The 19,718-nt window shown below is 37.3% G+C and overlaps 1 protein-coding gene across 1 annotated transcript in view; it reads right to left on the reverse strand.

Moving 5' to 3' along the window:
- Positions 1–13,114: 13,114 nt before the first annotated feature.
- The window catches only part of TMEM117 (transmembrane protein 117), a 375,424-nt gene continuing 368,820 nt past the window's right edge, over positions 13,115–19,718 (reverse strand). The window contains exon 8 of the mRNA XM_039882251.1: positions 13,115–14,859. Coding sequence (XP_039738185.1) covers positions 14,213–14,859 — 647 coding nt within the window. The 3' untranslated portion in view covers positions 13,115–14,212. The remainder of the gene's footprint in view (positions 14,860–19,718) is intronic.

The following is a 19,718-nucleotide window of genomic DNA, read 5'->3' on the forward strand; positions in this document are numbered from 1 at the left end:
TGAAGTACTTATGCCAGTCTTTGCATGGCTTAGTATAATGACTCCTGTTTTGGCATGAAAGTTTGTTTTTCAAAACAAAATAAAACAAAAGCTCTATAACACACTACTGTGAGAAGAAAGCCTCCAAAAGCATGTCCTGATGTCTCCCTGTGCTACTTATAGAGACAATTCAGTGTCAGATTTGGCTCCCATGGAAGCACTGCTTGACTTTTCCTGTGATGACCACAGTTAAGAAGTACCGATGAAGATAGCTTGCATGATCACCAAGTAATGAATATACACCCACTGCCATATCAGTTCCTGTGATTCTAGAATAAATGAATTCCCACCTGTCATGGATTATCAGATATTTCCACATCTGTTCAACAAGGGTAATATTATTAATAGCGCAGTAAAAACAGGACTGCATCTGTGGATCTGCTGTTTTTGTTCCTTTGCTAATCTATATTTTGCTTTTTGGTCTCAAGATACTAGAATAAACAAGTACTTTGCATGCAAGAAGACATCTGATCCAATATTCCTTAATTAATGTAATCTTTTTAAAAGCATCCCAATATCATTAGAAAGTCTTTGAGCATCTAGGAAGAATGAGGAAAGAGCTCCCTGCCCTTATTGAAATTCCTATTTATAGCAGCATCTAGCTGAAGTATTTCATTCAGCTGTCAGGAAGGCAAGTATCCCCATAGATTCTGGACAGACTCAAGGCTCACAGAAAGATGGTAGAGACGGTCAGGTTGATAGATTGTTTTTGCCATCTTAATGAGCACAAATTAACTCATTTTGCTGAAAAGTCCCTCTGAATTATGACAGACAAAACATCTTTCATAACTTGATATGTTTTCAGCGGGCAGCTCCGATTTCTTCATGTAGAGACTGCCTATCCAGCTTGCTTGTTCAAGCTTATTCCTAGTTAATTTTTTGCCAGGATGACTCAACCTCAGCAATTCCCTGAGAACACAAATACAAGAGCTTAGAAAGCAAAGGCACGCTATGTCATATATATATTTTTTACCCAGGGTGTCCAATAATAGAGGTTGACATCAACTACTGAGTACTTTTGTCTACTTGGTTGTGTAATTCCTCTTTTGTGGTAGTGAATGGTTTCTTGTGAGCATTAACAAATGATACAAAGACCTTTACACTTTGTGATCACTTCCCTTTTATTCATCATACGCTTCCACAACCCCTTGGTAAAGGTCACTTACCACAATCATAAGTCCATATATATTCTAACTTTGGGTTACTTTTCTTTCCACATAAGGTATATTACCAGGTAAACCAACCCAAGCACTGCCCACTGGGAAGAATTTCTCTTTTCAATATCTTTCAAGGCCATCCCTGAATAGGCCATAGTAGAGTTACTGTCCACTTTCAGCTGGTACCCATACACTGAAACAAGCTATCCACAAACCAAGCTTGGATTTTTTCCTCTCTACTTGGGATTTGCCATATGTACATAAGTATTAGCTGAGGGAAATATACTATTATACTAGAGGTAGATGCTGTCTTATAGGCTGCTGTAACAAAAATACCATAGACTGGGTGTAAACAACAAACATTTATTGCACACATTTCTGGAGGCTAAGAAGTTCAAAGTCAAGGTGCCAGAAGATTTGGTGTCTGGTAAGGGCTGCTTTCAGTGAGTTCATAGCCATTTTCTTTCCAGGCCCTCACATGGTGGAAAGTTCAAGCTTTGAGCTTTTTATTTTCTTATAAGGGCATCTATCTCATCCTGGGGACTCCACTCCCAAAACCTCATCCAAACCTAATTACCTCTTACAGGCTCCACCTTCAAATATCATCACATTGGAGAGTAGGCTTCGATATGAATTTTGGGAGAATACGAACATTCAGTTCACAGCCGATACCATGGGCCCAGGTGTGGGAGTGGTCTGGCCTACCTGCTCATGCAGCTTACTTGTGCTCCCTGGTCCTGCTTGTGTTTGATACCAGATGTACTAGTTCCATCATACAATGACTGTTGCTGGGCCTATTCAACCTTATGACTGGAATTGACAGAACCCAGCCTGAAATGAGCAATTGAAATGTATGGTTATGTAATGTGGTGTCCCATCTCTACCAGGGCCTAAAACCACACCAAAAGTCATTTTTCAAAAAGCATGTAATTTTCTGCTGCAGATGGCATGACCTTGCCCAGAAACCTAGGGGCCTGAGTTGTGATTCTCTTAGTGGGGCATGGCATAAACACTACTCAGCCTTTTTTCTCACCACTGATACTTCCAACTGCTGATCTTACGTCTCAAGTGGTGGCAGACTTGCTTGCCCCTCATCTTGGACCTCCTGCAGAGTCCTCTCTGGCTCTAATCTTAAATCTGAAAGCTTTTCACATTGCCTAGTATATGAACTAAGCTGTATTTCTATACGTGGAATGTAGCCCATTAGGCATTGCACTTTTGTGTGTGTGTTAGGAAGTTCAAGATACACTCATTTGGAAGGGATGTCTTAGTATTTATTCAACCACTGGACCTCTAAAAATTTTATTCATATGTTAGGCCCTGAATTTTCCTTGGGCCCAGAATCTACTTATGGGACCCATATCTCTTACCAAAACCTTCATTTTCTCCTATAGACGTAATATCATTGATAAAATGGATCAAGGTAAAGTTCTATGGGATGTCCAGATGATCCAGATTTCTTTGAACTGTATTTTGACTAAAGGCAAAAGAGTTATTTTTGGAGAAGAGTATAAATAAATATTTTTGTCTGATTTATGTGAATGCAAATGGCTTCTAATACTCTTTTCTGACTGAGATAGAAAAGAATATATTTGTGTTGCTCCAGGAAGGGTGTGCCCCGGAGCAAGGTGGCTCTTTGCAGCTGAGGCTGACACTGCGGAGCTGACCACTGTGGTGTCCAGTGATGACATCCCCTGCAGCTAAGCAGCAAGTTCTTTGTAAGGGATCTGAGCAGCATGTTTCCAAGTTTACCGCAAGTCATAAAGAGGCTTTTAATTGTTTTTGTTGTTTTTTTTGACAACTATTTACAGAACTGAGATTTAAAAAAAAAAAAGTGAAGCAAAGCAAGAACTGAAACACATGATTACCTTTCTACTTTCTCTGCATTATCTGTGTATGTAAACCCAGACATATCTGCCTCTTTATTTCCTTATCTTTAGGTTAACATTTTGAGAAATGGTACATATTTCACTTCATTATATTCATATTCATTTCATATGGAAATCTTCAGCAATCTTTCAGTTCTTGTAAAGATCTGAGATGTGAGAGCCTCTTCTGGGGTCCTTAATCTGGATGGCCCAACCCACATTTGTCACCATTTCCCTGCTTCCTACAGTGAGCACACAAAATACGAACCCCAGTTAAAGCAGGGCCCACTTGGTATGTCGTCTTCACACAAGCAGCTGGAGAGGGGACCTAAAGACACTATAGGGTGAACTGACCTACAGTTACTGCTGTTAAGGCTAAATTCATTTAATCATCTCATTGTATTGATGGAATCTTGATGTCCATTCTTTGTCAGGGTACTTTTAAAAATATTACTGTATATGTGATACCACTTTCTATTTAAAAATTTTTAGGAGTTTTCCATTATCTTCAGAACAAAGTGTAAAGTCTTCAACATGGTCAACAAGGCCCAAGCATGATCTGACCCCTGCCCACTTCTCCCATCAAAGAGGGGTGCTCAAGATATAGGACGAGCCTTACAAAACAGTAGAGAGCAAGATACATTTTAAACACATGATTACAAGAATAATCACTTAATTATAGTACCACCATTACTTCTGTCTTTTTCTGAAAGTAGCTTGCTGTAAAAGCAAGCACAATTTCTCCTGCCGCAGTAAGGCATTAGTCTCTGGCATTATTTAGGGTGTTTTTTTTTTTGGCACGTGAATGTTCTTTTATCTGTGGGTTCAGCTTTGTTCAGTCACTGATGTTAGTGACTCCTACCAGAGTCTAGTGGTATTCTTGGAGCTTTATCCTCAACAGTGAGGTCTGTTCTCACAAACCAGCTTTTTTGGGGGGTAAGGTGGGCATTAAGTGTTACTTCTCCTATGGTATGTCTGTCTGGTGGGCAGGACTAGGGTACAGCTTGGGCTCTTGTCTGCATACTGGTGTCCACATAACTTGAATGGAGGCCAAGTGACCCACAAAGTGCAAACTGGTCAATCCCCTAGCTGTGGCTTTCCCTGTGCTTCTCCTTGGGCCTCTCCCAGGAATGCTTCCTGCTTCAAACTGGTCAGATTCCTCTGGAACCATGACAACACCTTGACAGCTTGAGAGCAGAGTCTGCTCTCACACCTCCCCCCATCTTGGGTCCCTTGGATAAAAAGCATTTTCTGCCACTCCTTGGCCCTTTCAAATGGATGAACCACACAGGGAAATTAACTTTTGGCCCTAGCTCCTGCTTTCCTCAATGTCCAGATATATTACTCTGTTTTTGGGGGCTTGGGCTATGATGTATATTTAAATCCTTGAGTTTCAAAAAAAGTCTCGTATGCTCTGTCCTTTAGAAAGGACGACAGGGAGTGGGGCTGGGTTGGGTTTGGCAGGGAGTAGGGAAACAGCTTACATTCACTGCCTTGGGGTGAGAGGTGACTGATGATAAAATGCCAAGGAGGCGGAAAGACAGAACATGAGATAAGTCTCTCCTAATATTTTGCTCTCCCCTACGGTCATCATTCTGTGCTAGATCCCAGGATGGCAAGGCTGGCTTGGATGCTCACACTTAGACCCCACACTATTGATTCACTTAGGGCTGCGTGCCAGTTTTCTCTTCCAGCCCATACAAAACTAATCAAATTAATGGATGCTGCTGCTGGTTCTCATCAAATGCCATTAAAATACAACTCTTTCATGAATAATTCTAAACACTGACTCAAAGCAATTGATTACAAGAGCTACGTATTTCAAATGGGAGGCATAATTGATGTTTTCAATATGTTAATAGGCTTCTGAGGAATTCTGATATAAAAGTTAGAAGAGTACAGCTATAATCACAGTTCATTTGAGTATTAGAGCTTCTGACTAGGGTTTATTTTCCAATTTTGGCTTTCAGAGAACAACATGAAATCCCATAAACCTGTTTCATCCTCCTTCACTCTGTCCAGTCTTGCTCATGGATTCCCTGAATACTTTAGGTTTGCACTTAAACGGCTACGATCTGCTCACAAAGTTATGTGGAACGGCATCTCAGACTACATGGTCAGTCATCATGTAATGGCTTGCCCAATCAATCACAGCAGCTCATCCATGCAAATCTGTAGTAGAAGAAATTGAGGAGTCAGGTTAGGATCTAGCACCACTGTCCCAGGACTTAGACTGGTGGACTTCCAGCTGCCACTCTGATATGCTGCTCTTCATCTTAATTGTCTCTCACACTTTGTCCTGGTTTGGCTTTTAGTACCTGTCTTGAGTCTCTCTTGCTTAAGAGTTTTTACACATTTTTCTGGCTCAACTGTACGCTCCCTTTTAATTAAGTTTTTGAAATTTGCTATCCTTACCGCTGATGATGATTAGCTTTATGCTCAACGTGGCTGGGCCATGTATGCCCAAATTAAACATTGTTTCTGGGTAAGTCTGTGAGGGTGCTTCCAGATGAGGGTAGCACTTGATTGGTAGACTGGCCTCTTCCGTGTGGCTGGGTAGAGAACAAAAGTCAGAGAAAGAAGAAATTCCTCCTTTTTTCCTGCCTCACTGATTGATTTGGAACATCTTGTCTCACCTTCTCCTGCCCTTGGATTGGGATTTGTATCATTGGCTCCCTTAGTTCTTAGGTCTTCAGTCTCAGACTGAATTACATCAATGCTTTCCTGGGTTTCCAGATTGTGGAGGCCAGATGTGGGACTTCTTAGCATCCATTGTCTCGTGAACCAATTCCTCGTAATAAATCTTCATATATATGTAGATATCTGTATCTATATCTCCTATGTATCTATATATCTGTATCTATATATCCTATTGGCGCTATTTCTCTGGAGAACCCTTACTATTATATCCCTCATTTCACAATTCCCCATAACAAATGTAACTAATGATCCTGCCTCTCACCTAACATAAAGGACTTGATTGGCAGAGTCCATTCCCCTACAATTTACCATGGAGGGGATCAGAGACTTTGAGCATATTATTCTACATAAATGAGACAATTCTAAGAACACTACTTTACTCATTAAATAGTTACTCACTCAAATTTTATTGAGTAGGAACTATGACAAAAGATAACTAATGTACAATTTCTCCCTCACCTCTAATCATCATTATAGGCAATATCGAGGAGCTCATAATCTAATAGGAGATAAAGACATGTAAACATATAGAGGAAGAGACTGTTAAAAATCCTATAATAGATTAAAGGTAGGTCATGCAGGAACACAGTGGAGGGTCAATTGGTTCTACTTTGGAAGGTGAAGAAAGATGTAATAAAAAAGAGTTGACCTTGGGGGTCATGGTAAAAGGAGAATTACAAACAGAGGACATAAACAAAAGTAGATAGAGTTGGCTCATTAGGGGAGCAGTAAGTAGTTCAATATGACTGGATGATTAGAACCCACTGAGCGTGGAAGAGAAAAGCAGAGAAGCAGAGAGAGTCTTGAGTGCCAGACAGGATTATGTCTTTTATCTGTGAATTTCAAATTGATGTTTGTTAGAGAATCACCTATGGAACTTCTAAAATTCAGCTCAGTTTCAGTTCCAGCCTAAATCCACAGAGTTGGAACTTCTAGGTGTGAGATCTGACTGTGTATATATTTTATAAATGCTCCTCTGACTAGAAATTCCACAAATAGTTTCTTGTCCTTTGTGGGCACAGAGCTAGAAGACATTTCCCAGCACCCTCTGCAGTTAGAAAGGTACTGCATCAGGGTCCCGTCAATGGAATGCAAAAAGTGATGTATGCCACTTTTCTTCCCAAAACTTCCTATAGAATCTTTCTCCTCCTCTCTCCTTCCTCACCATACACAGACACACAGAAGACTGAAAGACCCCAGGGAGTCAAGGAACCACTTGTTTGAATATACCTGAATCCTCAAGTCACTAAATGGAAGGCCACCCAGTGGATATCCAATTCAACTGCCACATGAGCAAGAAATGAACTTTCATTGTTAAGCCATTGGGAATTTGGAGTTATACACACCATCACTAAAAAACACTGCTGAGCAATAAGTGACCACTGAAAAAGTTGTCATGTGATAATATTTAGACTCTAGGGTGTTCCAGAAAATGTGGAAATGGATAGCACTAAACAGGGTGAGAGTGGGGAAGATCAGGTAAGATTACACTACAGGTATCCCAGGAAGAGATGAGATTTCTGCATGGCAGTAGGTGATAATGACACAGAATAAGGGATTTAACCTGTGAGACATAAAGAAAATATAATCTATTCCCCCTGAAGACCATTTGGATATATAAATGACAGAGTCTTCCATTTTTCTATAATATTTGAAGCTCTTAATATTGCTCTTCAAATTCAAGGACATTATAATTTGTTCAAAGGTAATTTAATAGTAATTCCATCATTATCATATCTAAATGGTAATTGTTAGAGTTGTATTTCTGGTTTTGGCCCATCTCTTTCATCATATACATTTTGTTTCAGTCAATAGCGGCAATTTTGAAATGCAGATCTTTTCTAGTGTGGTTAGGTTGAGGTCAACTGGACTATCCAGATAAATTAATGTATTCAAAAGAAAAAAAAAAAACCACAATACTGTTTTAAAATGTTATTCTTTAAAGCACTGTGGCTTGACCGAGGTGTTGCCTCGAATCTATGAAAGACAGATAACTCTTCCTAAAAGGCAAGGCTGGAGTGACATCCTATTTTGGAAATGACTCTCTCAACTGCATCCAAATACAGCCAGGAAGATCCTGAAGTGCTGGGGCTCAGGTGTCTGTGGCTGCTCTCGTTTAAATGCTGAAGACCCCAGCATTTTCACTTCTGGCTTTATGAAAGGTGGTGGATTACTGGCACGATGTGAAAGTTCCGATAAGAGAAGCTGGTAAAGAATCACAAAAGAGAGGCAATAATTTAAGAACTCTAGGGCAGAGGAAACCTTGAGGAGTGAGTCTGGCCCTGCAGTTCAAGGGATTATAGCCATTGATTTTAGACAATTTAGCCACTTGCTTTAAACGAGGGGATCTGAACTTCTGTTAAAAGCGAAAAGGGATTATATTGCTGCTTGTAGAGATCAAAGCAACTACTGCACAGAGAGAGAGAAAATTGGGAGCTAAGAGCCTAGCCATGTTCAATGGCCGCGGCAGCCTGGAGCTGCAGGGGAAGGCAGGCAGAGTGGGCTCTGCGGAGCGCTGCGCACTGGAGGGGACCGGAGCTCGCGGAGCAGCTCGGCTTGCTGCCATTCAAAGGATGCTTTCACGAGCAGCCTTACTTGGTTCTCTTCAAAACTGTGAGGCGGTCCCATTTTGGGGGATGAGACACTAAAACTCATAGTGTTCAAGGGACACATCTTCAAGACCAGTACTTGTCCTATCACAGTACAGGTTGCTCACCCGGATAAAGATTTTTAAAAACAATACATTTTGGATGGTCCCTTCAAAATGAAGTTGTTTCTAGAGCCCATATTTAAATTATGCCTTCAAAAACTGGCCATTAGCTAATCGATTATACTAATAACTACTTGTTCCCACCCTGACATTTGCCTGGGGGTATGTCCAAAACATGCCGAGGTCCATTCTTTCCCCTCCCTGAGGAAAGTGAAATCATGAAAGAAACCAGTTCCAATGCTGGAAATTGTATTAGGACAAATATGTGTTGTGGTTTTATAAATGTTGCTTAAATCAGAACACCTGGCAACGAACTGAATGCTTGTGTTACTGAACTCAAAGGGTTTGTTTTGCCTGCTCGTGTCAAGGCCAAAAGTCATGGACAGAAGTTTGCAGCAAAGAAGGTAAGGGATCATTTAAAGAAATGGTGCCAAGCCCGGTGATACAGGTGAGCTAGTGCATAAAGACCTCATTAGCAGATATGGAAGTCAGGTTCATAGACTCTGCCAATTGACCTGCGCTAAGGTGGGAGGCAGTTGATCACTGCCATCATGACTCTATGTCAGTCACGGAGTGGTTCTATCTGGTTTCACGGGAATGCTGGTAGGGTTGTTCCGCCTTCCAGTGTGTGGAATTGCAAGATATTATCTTTAGTTTGACTATTCTTTCTGTGGTCAACAGATCTAAGGCTTTGTTCCTAAGACTGATGCTGACCTAAGGGCTTAATGATTAAGGGTGTGGTCGTGCAGCATGCAGAAGGATAAAGAAAGAAAAGAAGCGAGTGAGCCCAAGGCCAGTTTGAATCAAGGAGAAAGAGAAGAAAAAGTCATTTTAAAGAAATGAAGATTTTCATGGTTAGGCTTCTGCCATTAATTCAACCTTATCTGCTTGAATCATAGGATGTAACTTGTAAATTACATCCAGACAGCTGTTAGAACCTAGGTTCCTGAGAGAGAATTATTATTAGATATTAAGCACCTTACGGTTTTACAATTGCTCCTCACCAAAGATCCTGTTTGAAATGAATACTCTAGTTTGGATGGATGTTTATGAGGGATTGTAATTGACAAAAAATGGGACTTTGGAGTCAGACAAACCTTGGTTTAAATCATAACACTGCATTTGCCACCTTTATTAACTTAATAAACCTCTCTGAGCCTCAGTTTCATCATCTATAAAGTTAACCATATTTACCTTCAGTGATTAATGTGAGAATTAAATGAGATAATTGATATTATTATTAATATGAAATATTATTAATATAAAGATTGAGTGAAGAGCTAGATAGAATGAAAAAATTCTATTAAGGTGAGGAGCATCTCTGAATTGATTTTGTTACTTTAGTTCTCAATTATAAATTATAGTAGGCCTTCTCAATCATTCAAGCAAGTCTTTAAAAAGCCCGGAAGTACAATGATTCGGTGTTAAGAAACCTAAGACCTTAAGAAAAATTGTGTTGGAGAACCGGGCTAAGAAATAAACCTGTGAAATACATTACATATGTTTCACATTCTCTGAAATAAAATAACTGATACCTCACACTAAAGTTAAAATAATGCTAGTTGTATTTTACACATATTAAATTAGTAACAATACTGTCCAATTTTGTTTCTCGCTAAAAATTTTCAGAATGCTTATCACAAAATAGCTGCAAGACACATTTATTATCAAGATGTGAGCTTTTCTATGCTGATGATATGCTTCTACATAGACTTTGCCTCCATGTTTGTTTTCCCCTCAAGAATGTTCCAGTCTCTCTGAATTAAGAGTTGATTTTTGTCTGTATCTCCTCATGTCGTCCACTCCTTTCACACCTACTTCTGTAGTTCCTTTTACCCGTCCCTTGTCTCCTCTCCCTACAGAGTAACCTAGAGTAACCTAAGCACTAGAATGTTTAAGAAACCAATCAACCAACCTTTTGTGTAACTCCCTCAGCTATGTTGAACATATCTTTTTGAGTCTTCTACCTAACAGTCGGTATGTTGCTCTCATAACTTTATATTGAAGTTCCTTTTACAAAAGCCTAGCTCCCCTCCCTGATGTTTTAGAGCCCGTCCACAGGAAGACTGCCATTTTTCATTTCCAAGACTTCATTACAACAAATTCCACTTGTGCTCCGCCATCTGCCTAACTTTTTCTCACAATTATAAATGTCCGTCTCTTTTTCCAATTCTCTTCTATAAGAGTGACTTGCGAGCTGCAAACACTACATCTAAACCCTCCAGTTGTTGAAATTATAATACAGTTCTAGTCCTAAATGGTAGTAACTGAACTTATGACCTTGATTCTCTTATCTATATTGGTTACCATATTGATGTCATATATTGGTTCATGACCTTATGCACACAGACGTGTTTAAAAATAAAAACCAGGATAAATGAGAACGGTGCCAGTTATCTGTTGCAAAACTAACTGATTTGCTTTCCTGCTCTTAAAGGCAGGGTTAGACAACAGGTTAGAGTTGAGTTCCCAAGGGACAAATCTGGAGGATATCAGGCCAGATAGAGTAGTGAGCCACATCACCGTCTGAGGGGGGAAAGACAATAAAAGCATAATACCCAGATTGTGGTTGCATAACCAAGAGTTTTAATTTAAAATAGAGATCGGTTTGGAGTGAGGACAGATAAGCAATAAGGGAGACACTGAGGCCTGGGCCAAATGTCACATAATACAGATGGATCATGAGCCATCAGTTATAGGGACAGCTAAGGGTGATTTATTAGCGTTATCTTTCTCATATTTCATATTAGGTTGTGTTGGTGACTCACAAGACAGCCCAATAACATGACAGAATTGCTAATAGAGCCCAGTGGTGAGATGTGACAGCAGTATTGACTTCCACCTTCAAATCTGTGTGTCTGTGTTGAAGGACTTCTTTAGATTGTGATGGCAGCCAGTTGTGCTTTTGGACACTACTTGTGAAATCCGATGCTATAAAAGCAAAAGAAGATTTTGTGCTTGGCTGACTCTTAGAGCAAATGGAGAAGAAATAATTCTTAACATTTCTAATAAGATTCACTGGTGATCTTAGATGTGCTAAAAGGCAAGGGAACATGATAAGTAGCCACCATGAGGAAAAGATGAGGTAACTATGGTTATGTAACGTAAATGGGCATGTGTTGATGAGATTTATGTCTAGGCATATATTATCGAGCATAAATTCATAGTGTGTATTTAATTTTTCACTTAAAACACTAATGAAGTACTCTATAATCTAGTATACTAAAATTATGTCATATTAGTACAATTTCTGCACAGCGCAGAAGAAAATACTATAATTACTAAACAGTAGAAATATAATTGTTTATAGTTCTTAAGCATCACTGCAATTAAGGCATCACATTTGTTATGCTTTCTTCAGAATCTGTTAGTGATTTTTAATCTTTTTTTTAAACCCTTCAGTTTTTGTTTACTATACATTTTTTTAATGCTCTCGATAGTCCAAAAGGTTTGGTATTCAAAAAGCTCTGTAGAGTCTTGGTCTATTGGTTTGTGACTCAGAATCTAAGCCTAAACATAAATAAAAGTGATTTTAACTTTGATTTTATCTCATTTTGTAACCTTTAGTTGGTATAAATGCAAATCGATGTACAATATCTAAAAAGGTAGCCAAAAAAGGAAGAAGACTCATGTGTAGATTGTTATATACAATTGGATACTGGAAGCCTTTGAAGATTCAAATCTTGTGACGATTAAAATGCCATCTTTAGAAATTGTCTTATTTGGTACTAAGACTTATGGAAACTTTAAAGATATACATTTTGTATCACCTGATAACTTCTCTTGTCAATCCCTAGAAACACCTAACCATCATGCTCTAAGGTTTCTTATTTCTTTTCTATCTTTCTTCTGTTACTTAATTTCCTTGTTGGAACACTTTTTCCTTAATACCCACATAAAGATTCTCAAATAATATTTTCATAAAGACTGCTTACTGATAATAGACACCCACTTTCTAAATCAATTTCATTCTATAAGGCAATGACTTTCAGAATAAAATCAAATATAGTCCTAGGTGGTATTCTTTTCTTGTCCCAGAGGCGAAAGTTGAATGTTCCCTGCTATGCAAATTTGGTAATGGCCAACATTACCACATGTCAGGGATAACATGGTCAGTTTCTTTGGACAGTATGGTCGATGGGTTACTATAGTGAGCCTGATCTCTGCATTTTTAGTGTCAGAGATATTTATGATTCTAAGTAGCACCATGCATGGCTATTAAAAGTAAAAGAAATAGCAGGGACCTGGTTCCAATTGCTTAGTAAACAATAGTAGAAAGATATTTATTAAAACAGGCTCTCAAGTGACAGATAAATACATAGTTATATTATGCATGCTAAATTCAGCATGCTGCAAGCTTAAAAGCAGATAGATCAAAACAAGAGAGATTTAAAAAATCATAAAGACAAAATACAGCTATGTCAGTATATGGCAGGAAAGTAATTTTGCTTAAAAGTGATCTCCCCTAACCCCCTCAAGGAACATGTAACCACAATTTATGTAACAAAATTAAAGGCAAGTTGAGAGTGTTCCATTTCTTAACTTGCCTGTCATGGAGTTAAAATTTTTTTTAAAGGGCTCTTATTTAACTAAGACACAATTGAATCTCTCTATTATAAACAAAAGATGACATCACATAATTACTGATGTATAATTTTCTTATTTATTAATGTGAGATGTTTAATTCTTAAAAAAAAAAAAGCACAAAACAAGCCACTAAACAGATTCTTTCACGCATCCTTTCCCACCTCACAAGATCCACTGCATGACTTTTAGAAGAGTTCCCTTGCTCAAAGTTGGCATATGTTTTTCAATTTTCACTGTCCAGAGCCATATTTACAGAAAGATGTACAAATATTGTAGATGGGAGGCTGTGCAACCCTCACATGATTAAAACTTCAGTTCCTTGGTTTTCTAGGGCTTTGTGTAAATGCCAAAAAATTTGAGAGTTTACCCAACTGTGTCTCTTAACCTTTGTTCCCAAAGGTGAAGGGCAGGATTTTTAATCAAGTAGCAATTTATGTTTAATTAGGAAAACATAATTAGGTATTATCATCTAATTGCAATTACTGGCTGGAGAAAGTCACACTTCACAAGTAGTGACCCATGCTGGATTATCATTCTCCTGTTACAGAATTTTGTATCTGTATTTGTATTTGGCGGACAGCCAATAAATATTCAAAGGTAATCACCATGCATCTCTACAGTCTAGCTTTCAAAGTCACCAACTTCGCTACTGAATAAGAAACCAAGAGATACTTTCTGAGCCACATCTAAGCTACATCTGTTTCTTGCTCAGACATTAAGTATAGATTAAAATAATTGTATACAAAAAACAAAACAAAACAAAACAAAACCAATGTGAAATAGATTAGAGAACTGTTTCACACTCAGTTTCTGGTACAGTTAAAAACAGTTTAATGTCTCAAGGCACCACTATGGTTGAACATCAGATACACAGATAATCAGCTAATCTTGTACTATGCTGTAAAGTCAATAAATAGCTTGTGCAATTGTGAAAAGCAATCTCTAGAGGACTGTTAGATATACAGTAGGCACGTGTATCATAATACAAATAGAAAACAATGAGTCCTAGAAAAAGCATGTTGAGCACCGTTGTGGCATTGTTTGTATTTCTTTACCTAACACTAAGTAAACCTTACATTTACAAAAAGAAAGACTAACTTTTTAAAGTTACACTCAAGGTTGCTTTTTGTGCTATCTCCGAGTAAATGAATCTAGTTCGTAGGTGTACTTTTAGAAGTCATTGGGTCTGGGTCAGCTTCTGTTGCGCTGGTAGACTCATTCAAGTGCGAGCTCAAGTTTTCCGACGTTAGGTGGGAGGACTTGTAGACAATCTCATTGAAGTCAGACCTGATGCAAACTGAAGGGGGGTCATTCAGCGGGTCTTCCACTGAGGCCTGGGTGTTTTCTCGAGTGATTCCCATGTCTTTGCTATGTTCTGATGGGGATTTTCTTTTCATGCGAGTGTAAGTTTTGTCCTGATTCTCCATGCCTTGTTCATTTTTCAAAAATCGTCCAAAGAACCAAATGAAGAATCCAAACCACACAAACGCTATCAAACTTGGAACAAAAGCCAGGCACTTGACATCAAGACTAGCCCCTGTAAACCTGCTATGTAAGAACAGGTCTCCCTCAACATACGTTTTATTAGTCCGAGGGTTAGTGTGATTGGACCTCCATTCCCAGGATAGCTTGGTTCTGTTCAAATCCTTTAAACTTTCTGAGTCTTTCACTGTATATATCTTCTGCCCTGGGCCAATATATTGTCCATATTCATGAGGTTTATAAAATATCTGGTTCTTCCACATATTAAGGTCCAAAATCAAGACAAGAAAGATAATTCCATAGTTAAACCATTTACCTGCATTAAAAAAGAAATACTGCATATTAGCCAAAGAATCATAAAACTGCAATAAGGTTTTATCCAATAAAATGAAGATAATAGTACAATAGTATAAATTGTTAATGTTTTAGACCTGTCAACAATTAATTTTTCTGAGAGCGCTATGCTTCTATTAAGTGAATTGGCAAAGAGATATTTTTAAGTGGATTCTAGGCATGTGAACACATAACTGTGGGTCCCACAGCCAGTAATTTATGGTTTTTACATTAACCAGGCTAAATATCCTTGTTTTATAGGCCCCACAGCTATATTCAAATTTGGTTCCATGTAGATTATCCACGAGAACATTTCAATTAACGTTTAAAAACAAAGTTCTAATGAAATACTTAGAGAAGTCCCACATATAATTCAACATCTCTTACAGTTTTATAATTATGTTTGGGCAAGACATAAATCATTTTGAATGCAAGCACAGCAGTATATCAGTTGAATTCACATTGCTGTTTGTAGGTGACCTGTTGATTAAACCATTAGTTGATGTGATTCAGATCAATAATCCTTGAACATTAATTTCAAGATTTTAAAAATAATTGCATCAAATTTTCATTGAACAGAATTCATTTATCAGACATATAAATATAACCAAAGCTAATGAACTGTTTTAGAAGACATGATTTGGAGAGACTGTAACTACTATTTCTTTGTAGTTTTTAAAATTCTTATCTAAATAAGATATTATTTAGAGACATATTATCTAATAACATCTTTATGTCTGCAAATGGAAAATGTGGAAAAAATTTCAAGGAATACTGGATTCCATTATAATTTTTATTGTAATCATAATTTATTATAAGTTTTATAGTATGAAGTGTATCCTAATAATATAGTAATACCCACCTAATAGACTTGCTGTAGCAAATTAGGTGAGATATGTAACAGATTCTAGAAGCTTTAGTTATGTCTAAATTATTTTATTTTGTATTTGAAAATAGTGGTATTGAATATTAAGTTACTGTTCACATGATTATAGAACTTTTGGGACAGCAGAGAGCTATCACCTTGAGCAAACTACGAAACCAAGAATGGTAAATATGTATTTTGTAATATGTACTCTAACAGAATATATAGCTACATAAAAAGATACTTTGTGAAGAGTTTAGAAAAATATTTTATTATCATCATGACACATTTTCAAGCTCCTATTATATGCAAGTTTGAAGGGTTTTAATCCTCGCTCTGTTTAAATTTTCTAAACACCAATTTCTTTTCCATGCAGAAAATAATAGTACTTATTAAAGCTGTTAACATTTTTCATGTGATTATTAGATGCTAATCACAGTGCTTGGTATAATAGGAACTCGGTAATTGTTACTATTATTATCAAAGCCTTCCTAAGCTATGATGAGAAGATGTCTTTTTGCATGGAAAAATACAACTGCTTCTATAGGAAGAGAATTTATGTGAACTGTATGAAGGGAAATTATAACGCTGCCCGTCCTGAAATCATTCAATATAAAACCTATATAGGTTTTATAATATTTGTATGGAAGCTTTTGCCTGAATGACTTATTTTGCACACCTAAACTAGAAAGTAAGTTGGAACATTGAAAATATTTCCAGATATGATAAAACATTTCTAACATCTACCACCATTAAGATCAAACCACTCCTGCCTTCCTGGATCTTCAGAACCAAAACTGTTCTAAGAATCAACCATACAACAAATTAAGAAAGCTGAAGCCAGAAAAATGCAATCAAGAATAAAGGTGAGCATCATTACCAAAGATAATAGATGCTGTGTAGGATACCTTAGTAAATGCTGAGGATACGTTTCTGCCTTTTAGGAAAGAATGCATCATCTTGTTGGGAAAACATGACAGAGACATCAACAGAAAAAGAGTAATAAAAGACTGCATTCGAGAGGTGCCAAATGAGTGATCAAACCATAAAAACTGAGGACTAATTTCTGCAGAAAGGATTTTAGAAGAAGTAACAATCCATATGGTCCTTGAAAGAAATGCAGGACAGAGAACAGTTTAGAAAATTTTCCATTTCTTTTAGTTTATGTTTTCATTATGCTGCAGATAGAATGGCATACAGCAAAAGATCAGGCTATGTGAAATAGAGAGGCTGAGGGAAGAGAGAAGGAAAAGAATGGAGAATATTGTAGGAAAAGAAAGGCAGGAGATGAATGAGAGACAGGTGAAATGAAAAAGTACAGCAAGTGTCATCCAGTATTAAGAAGGCACTAGTGTGTAGCTTCCATAATAGAAAGTAAGTTGAGATAGGAGCTTTGGGTGCTTCTCTGTTGTAAAAGTTTTGTACTTATTCTCTTACTGTAAACTATATGTGTTATAAAGCCAGACTAGATGGCAAGGGAATGTCCTTGAAATTGTGACTGAGTATCACCTTCTTGACTCACAAAGATTCCTTGGAGAGACTTGTATCTTCTCTAGGTCATTTTTATAAATGCGTGAATCAAGCAGTCTCCATAAAGGGGTCTCTATTTCTAGGGTAACAGGATATCAGAAACTAAAGATAAGCAGCAGCACAAAATCAGGGAAAAGAAAGGAATGCCCATGGAACTTGGAGAAAGGTGCTTTTCTAGTGGGGGAAAAGATGCTCAATGAATGTTAATAGACAAAGGAAAAACATAAAATCAGAGAATAAAAATGGAAGTATGTAGACTGATCAAGCTAAGAAGAAATCCTGAAGATAGGAGATTTTTTTCCTTACTTAAAAATTATTTTTCTACCATCTAAGATGAATGGTGCCGGGTTCTTTTGACCACTAAACTTTGAGACTAAAGGATCACTTTATGTATTTTTTCTCATGTAACCCGGAGTGTGAACATTTAGATGGAATGGAGGAGAAGAAAATTAAAAATGTGATCTTTGACCTCTGCTGATGGATAGAATCATCCAGCTCTCACACATCTTCACCCATTTGTGAGAGGGAGTACCACAGTGACAAAAACTGTAGGCTGGAAATCACCATGTGAAAAATGTTAACAAGTACTAAACTTGAATAATAAAACCTTGGATAACCTGTTTAGCCTCTCTAGACTAAATAATTTTATTTTCAAATCGAGGAAACTGAACTAAATGCCTTCCAGTTCTATGATTCTGTCCTTTTCCCCATATCCTTCTCCTTATTAGCTGTGTGAATTTAGTTTTTATATTCTGTGACATGGAGAATAATTCCAATGTAATTACATCAAAGGATTATTGTGAGGATAAAGTGAGAAGTTATATTTGAAAGTTCTTAGAAATATATTGTTTGCCAAAAACATAGGGTACTATTATTTCTACAATTTCTTATATTTCTTCAATCTGGTTAATATAGGATCTTGGTGATAGAATAGTGGGAGAGAAGAGTGTGTAAGGGTTTGTGACAAAGATATATTCTACAAGTGATCAGTTTAGATAAAACAGAATGTATTACTAAGCACTGACATAATAGGGTAGATATCATCAGATCAGTTATCCAAGAGAACCCAGTGCATAGCTATATAGAAATATGTTGTGTGGATTAGCATATTTAGCATGTTAAAAATCCTTAGCCATTGGTAATTTGTCTATAGCTCTCAGTAGTATTGGGCCTGAGAAAAGGTCTTTTATATATACAAATTTTGAGGCTAAAGAACAAGAACTAGTTCCCCTACTCACACCCACCCCTACTCCCCCAGCAGAGAGGTCATGTGAAAGTGGGAAAGTACATACAGAGGGGAGAGAAGAGACTGAGGCAGAATCTCCACTGATACCATATTTTCTTATTATATTCTGTGGCTATAGCATTGTCTTTCCCACCTCTCAGTCATTCCGCTGAAACTTGAAACTGCTGAAAATTTAAAAGAAATGGCTCTTCTTACTTTTTGTTTCCAGCCCACTTGACATAACCTCGGGTCCATTTATCCATTTGTACAGAGAAAGAATGTTCATTTTTCTCTATCACTCATCCTTACATTTTCCCACACAGCGTTTTGTTACCTTGGTAATGTTTTTTTCCTCTTTAAAAACATTACTTTTGCCCTCTGAGATGTGGCAAATCAGACAGCAAAGTCAGGCGAAACAATTTAAGCTTGGTGTTCTTGTCTATAAGGTGAGGAAGTTGAGCTATATAATCCTTAAGGTTTCATCCCAGCCTCAAACGTCTCTTTGATGAATCAGTGAAATAAACACTGTTTAAACTTTAATGTTTTATGATGGACCAGGAAATCTCCCCATTAGAGCAAAAAAAGATGAAATATACAACTTTTAGATGGAGAAAGCTTTCCTTAAAAAAAAAAAAAAAAGATTATATTTCTGAGAAACACTGTTTACCATAAAAAATAAATTTGAATCCCAGAAATAACCCACATGGAAAGGATATAAGACACACAAAAAGAAAGAATAGAAAGTGTTTCTATTTTCATTTTCCCAAGTATGCTGTTGTGAAGGTACAATCAACCGTAACAAGAGGTTTGAGATTTCAGCATTAATCTTATGAGAGATTTTACATGTCCCCCTGTTGTTTCAACTACATAGCATAATGTAAATCAGCAAGGAGGTAGGGTAAAATCCATACATTATTTCTATTAATCACCATGTCGAAATATCTCACTGTCTTCTTTAATAAGAAATCACTGCATGGTGTTGGTGGGATTACCTCTTTTTCTTTTTTTGTGCTTTTAATGAATCTTACTGATTGTCAAAAATGATATTATAATGGTCATTTTATCTTTTTACTTTGTGGGAGTCTATAGAATCCTGAGCTAGTTAGTTTTAAAAGAATTCTTCATTAACTATCATCCACACTTACCATAGGAAATGACAACAATTTGGAGGAAAGTGTTATTTTTTTCAACTAAAGAAAAAGACTATAAAGTGCTGATATTT

Source organism: Pteropus medius, unplaced genomic scaffold, assembly GCF_902729225.1.
Source record: "Pteropus medius unplaced genomic scaffold, Ma_sr-lr_union100, whole genome shotgun sequence".
Lineage (NCBI taxonomy): Eukaryota > Metazoa > Chordata > Mammalia > Chiroptera > Pteropodidae > Pteropus > Pteropus medius.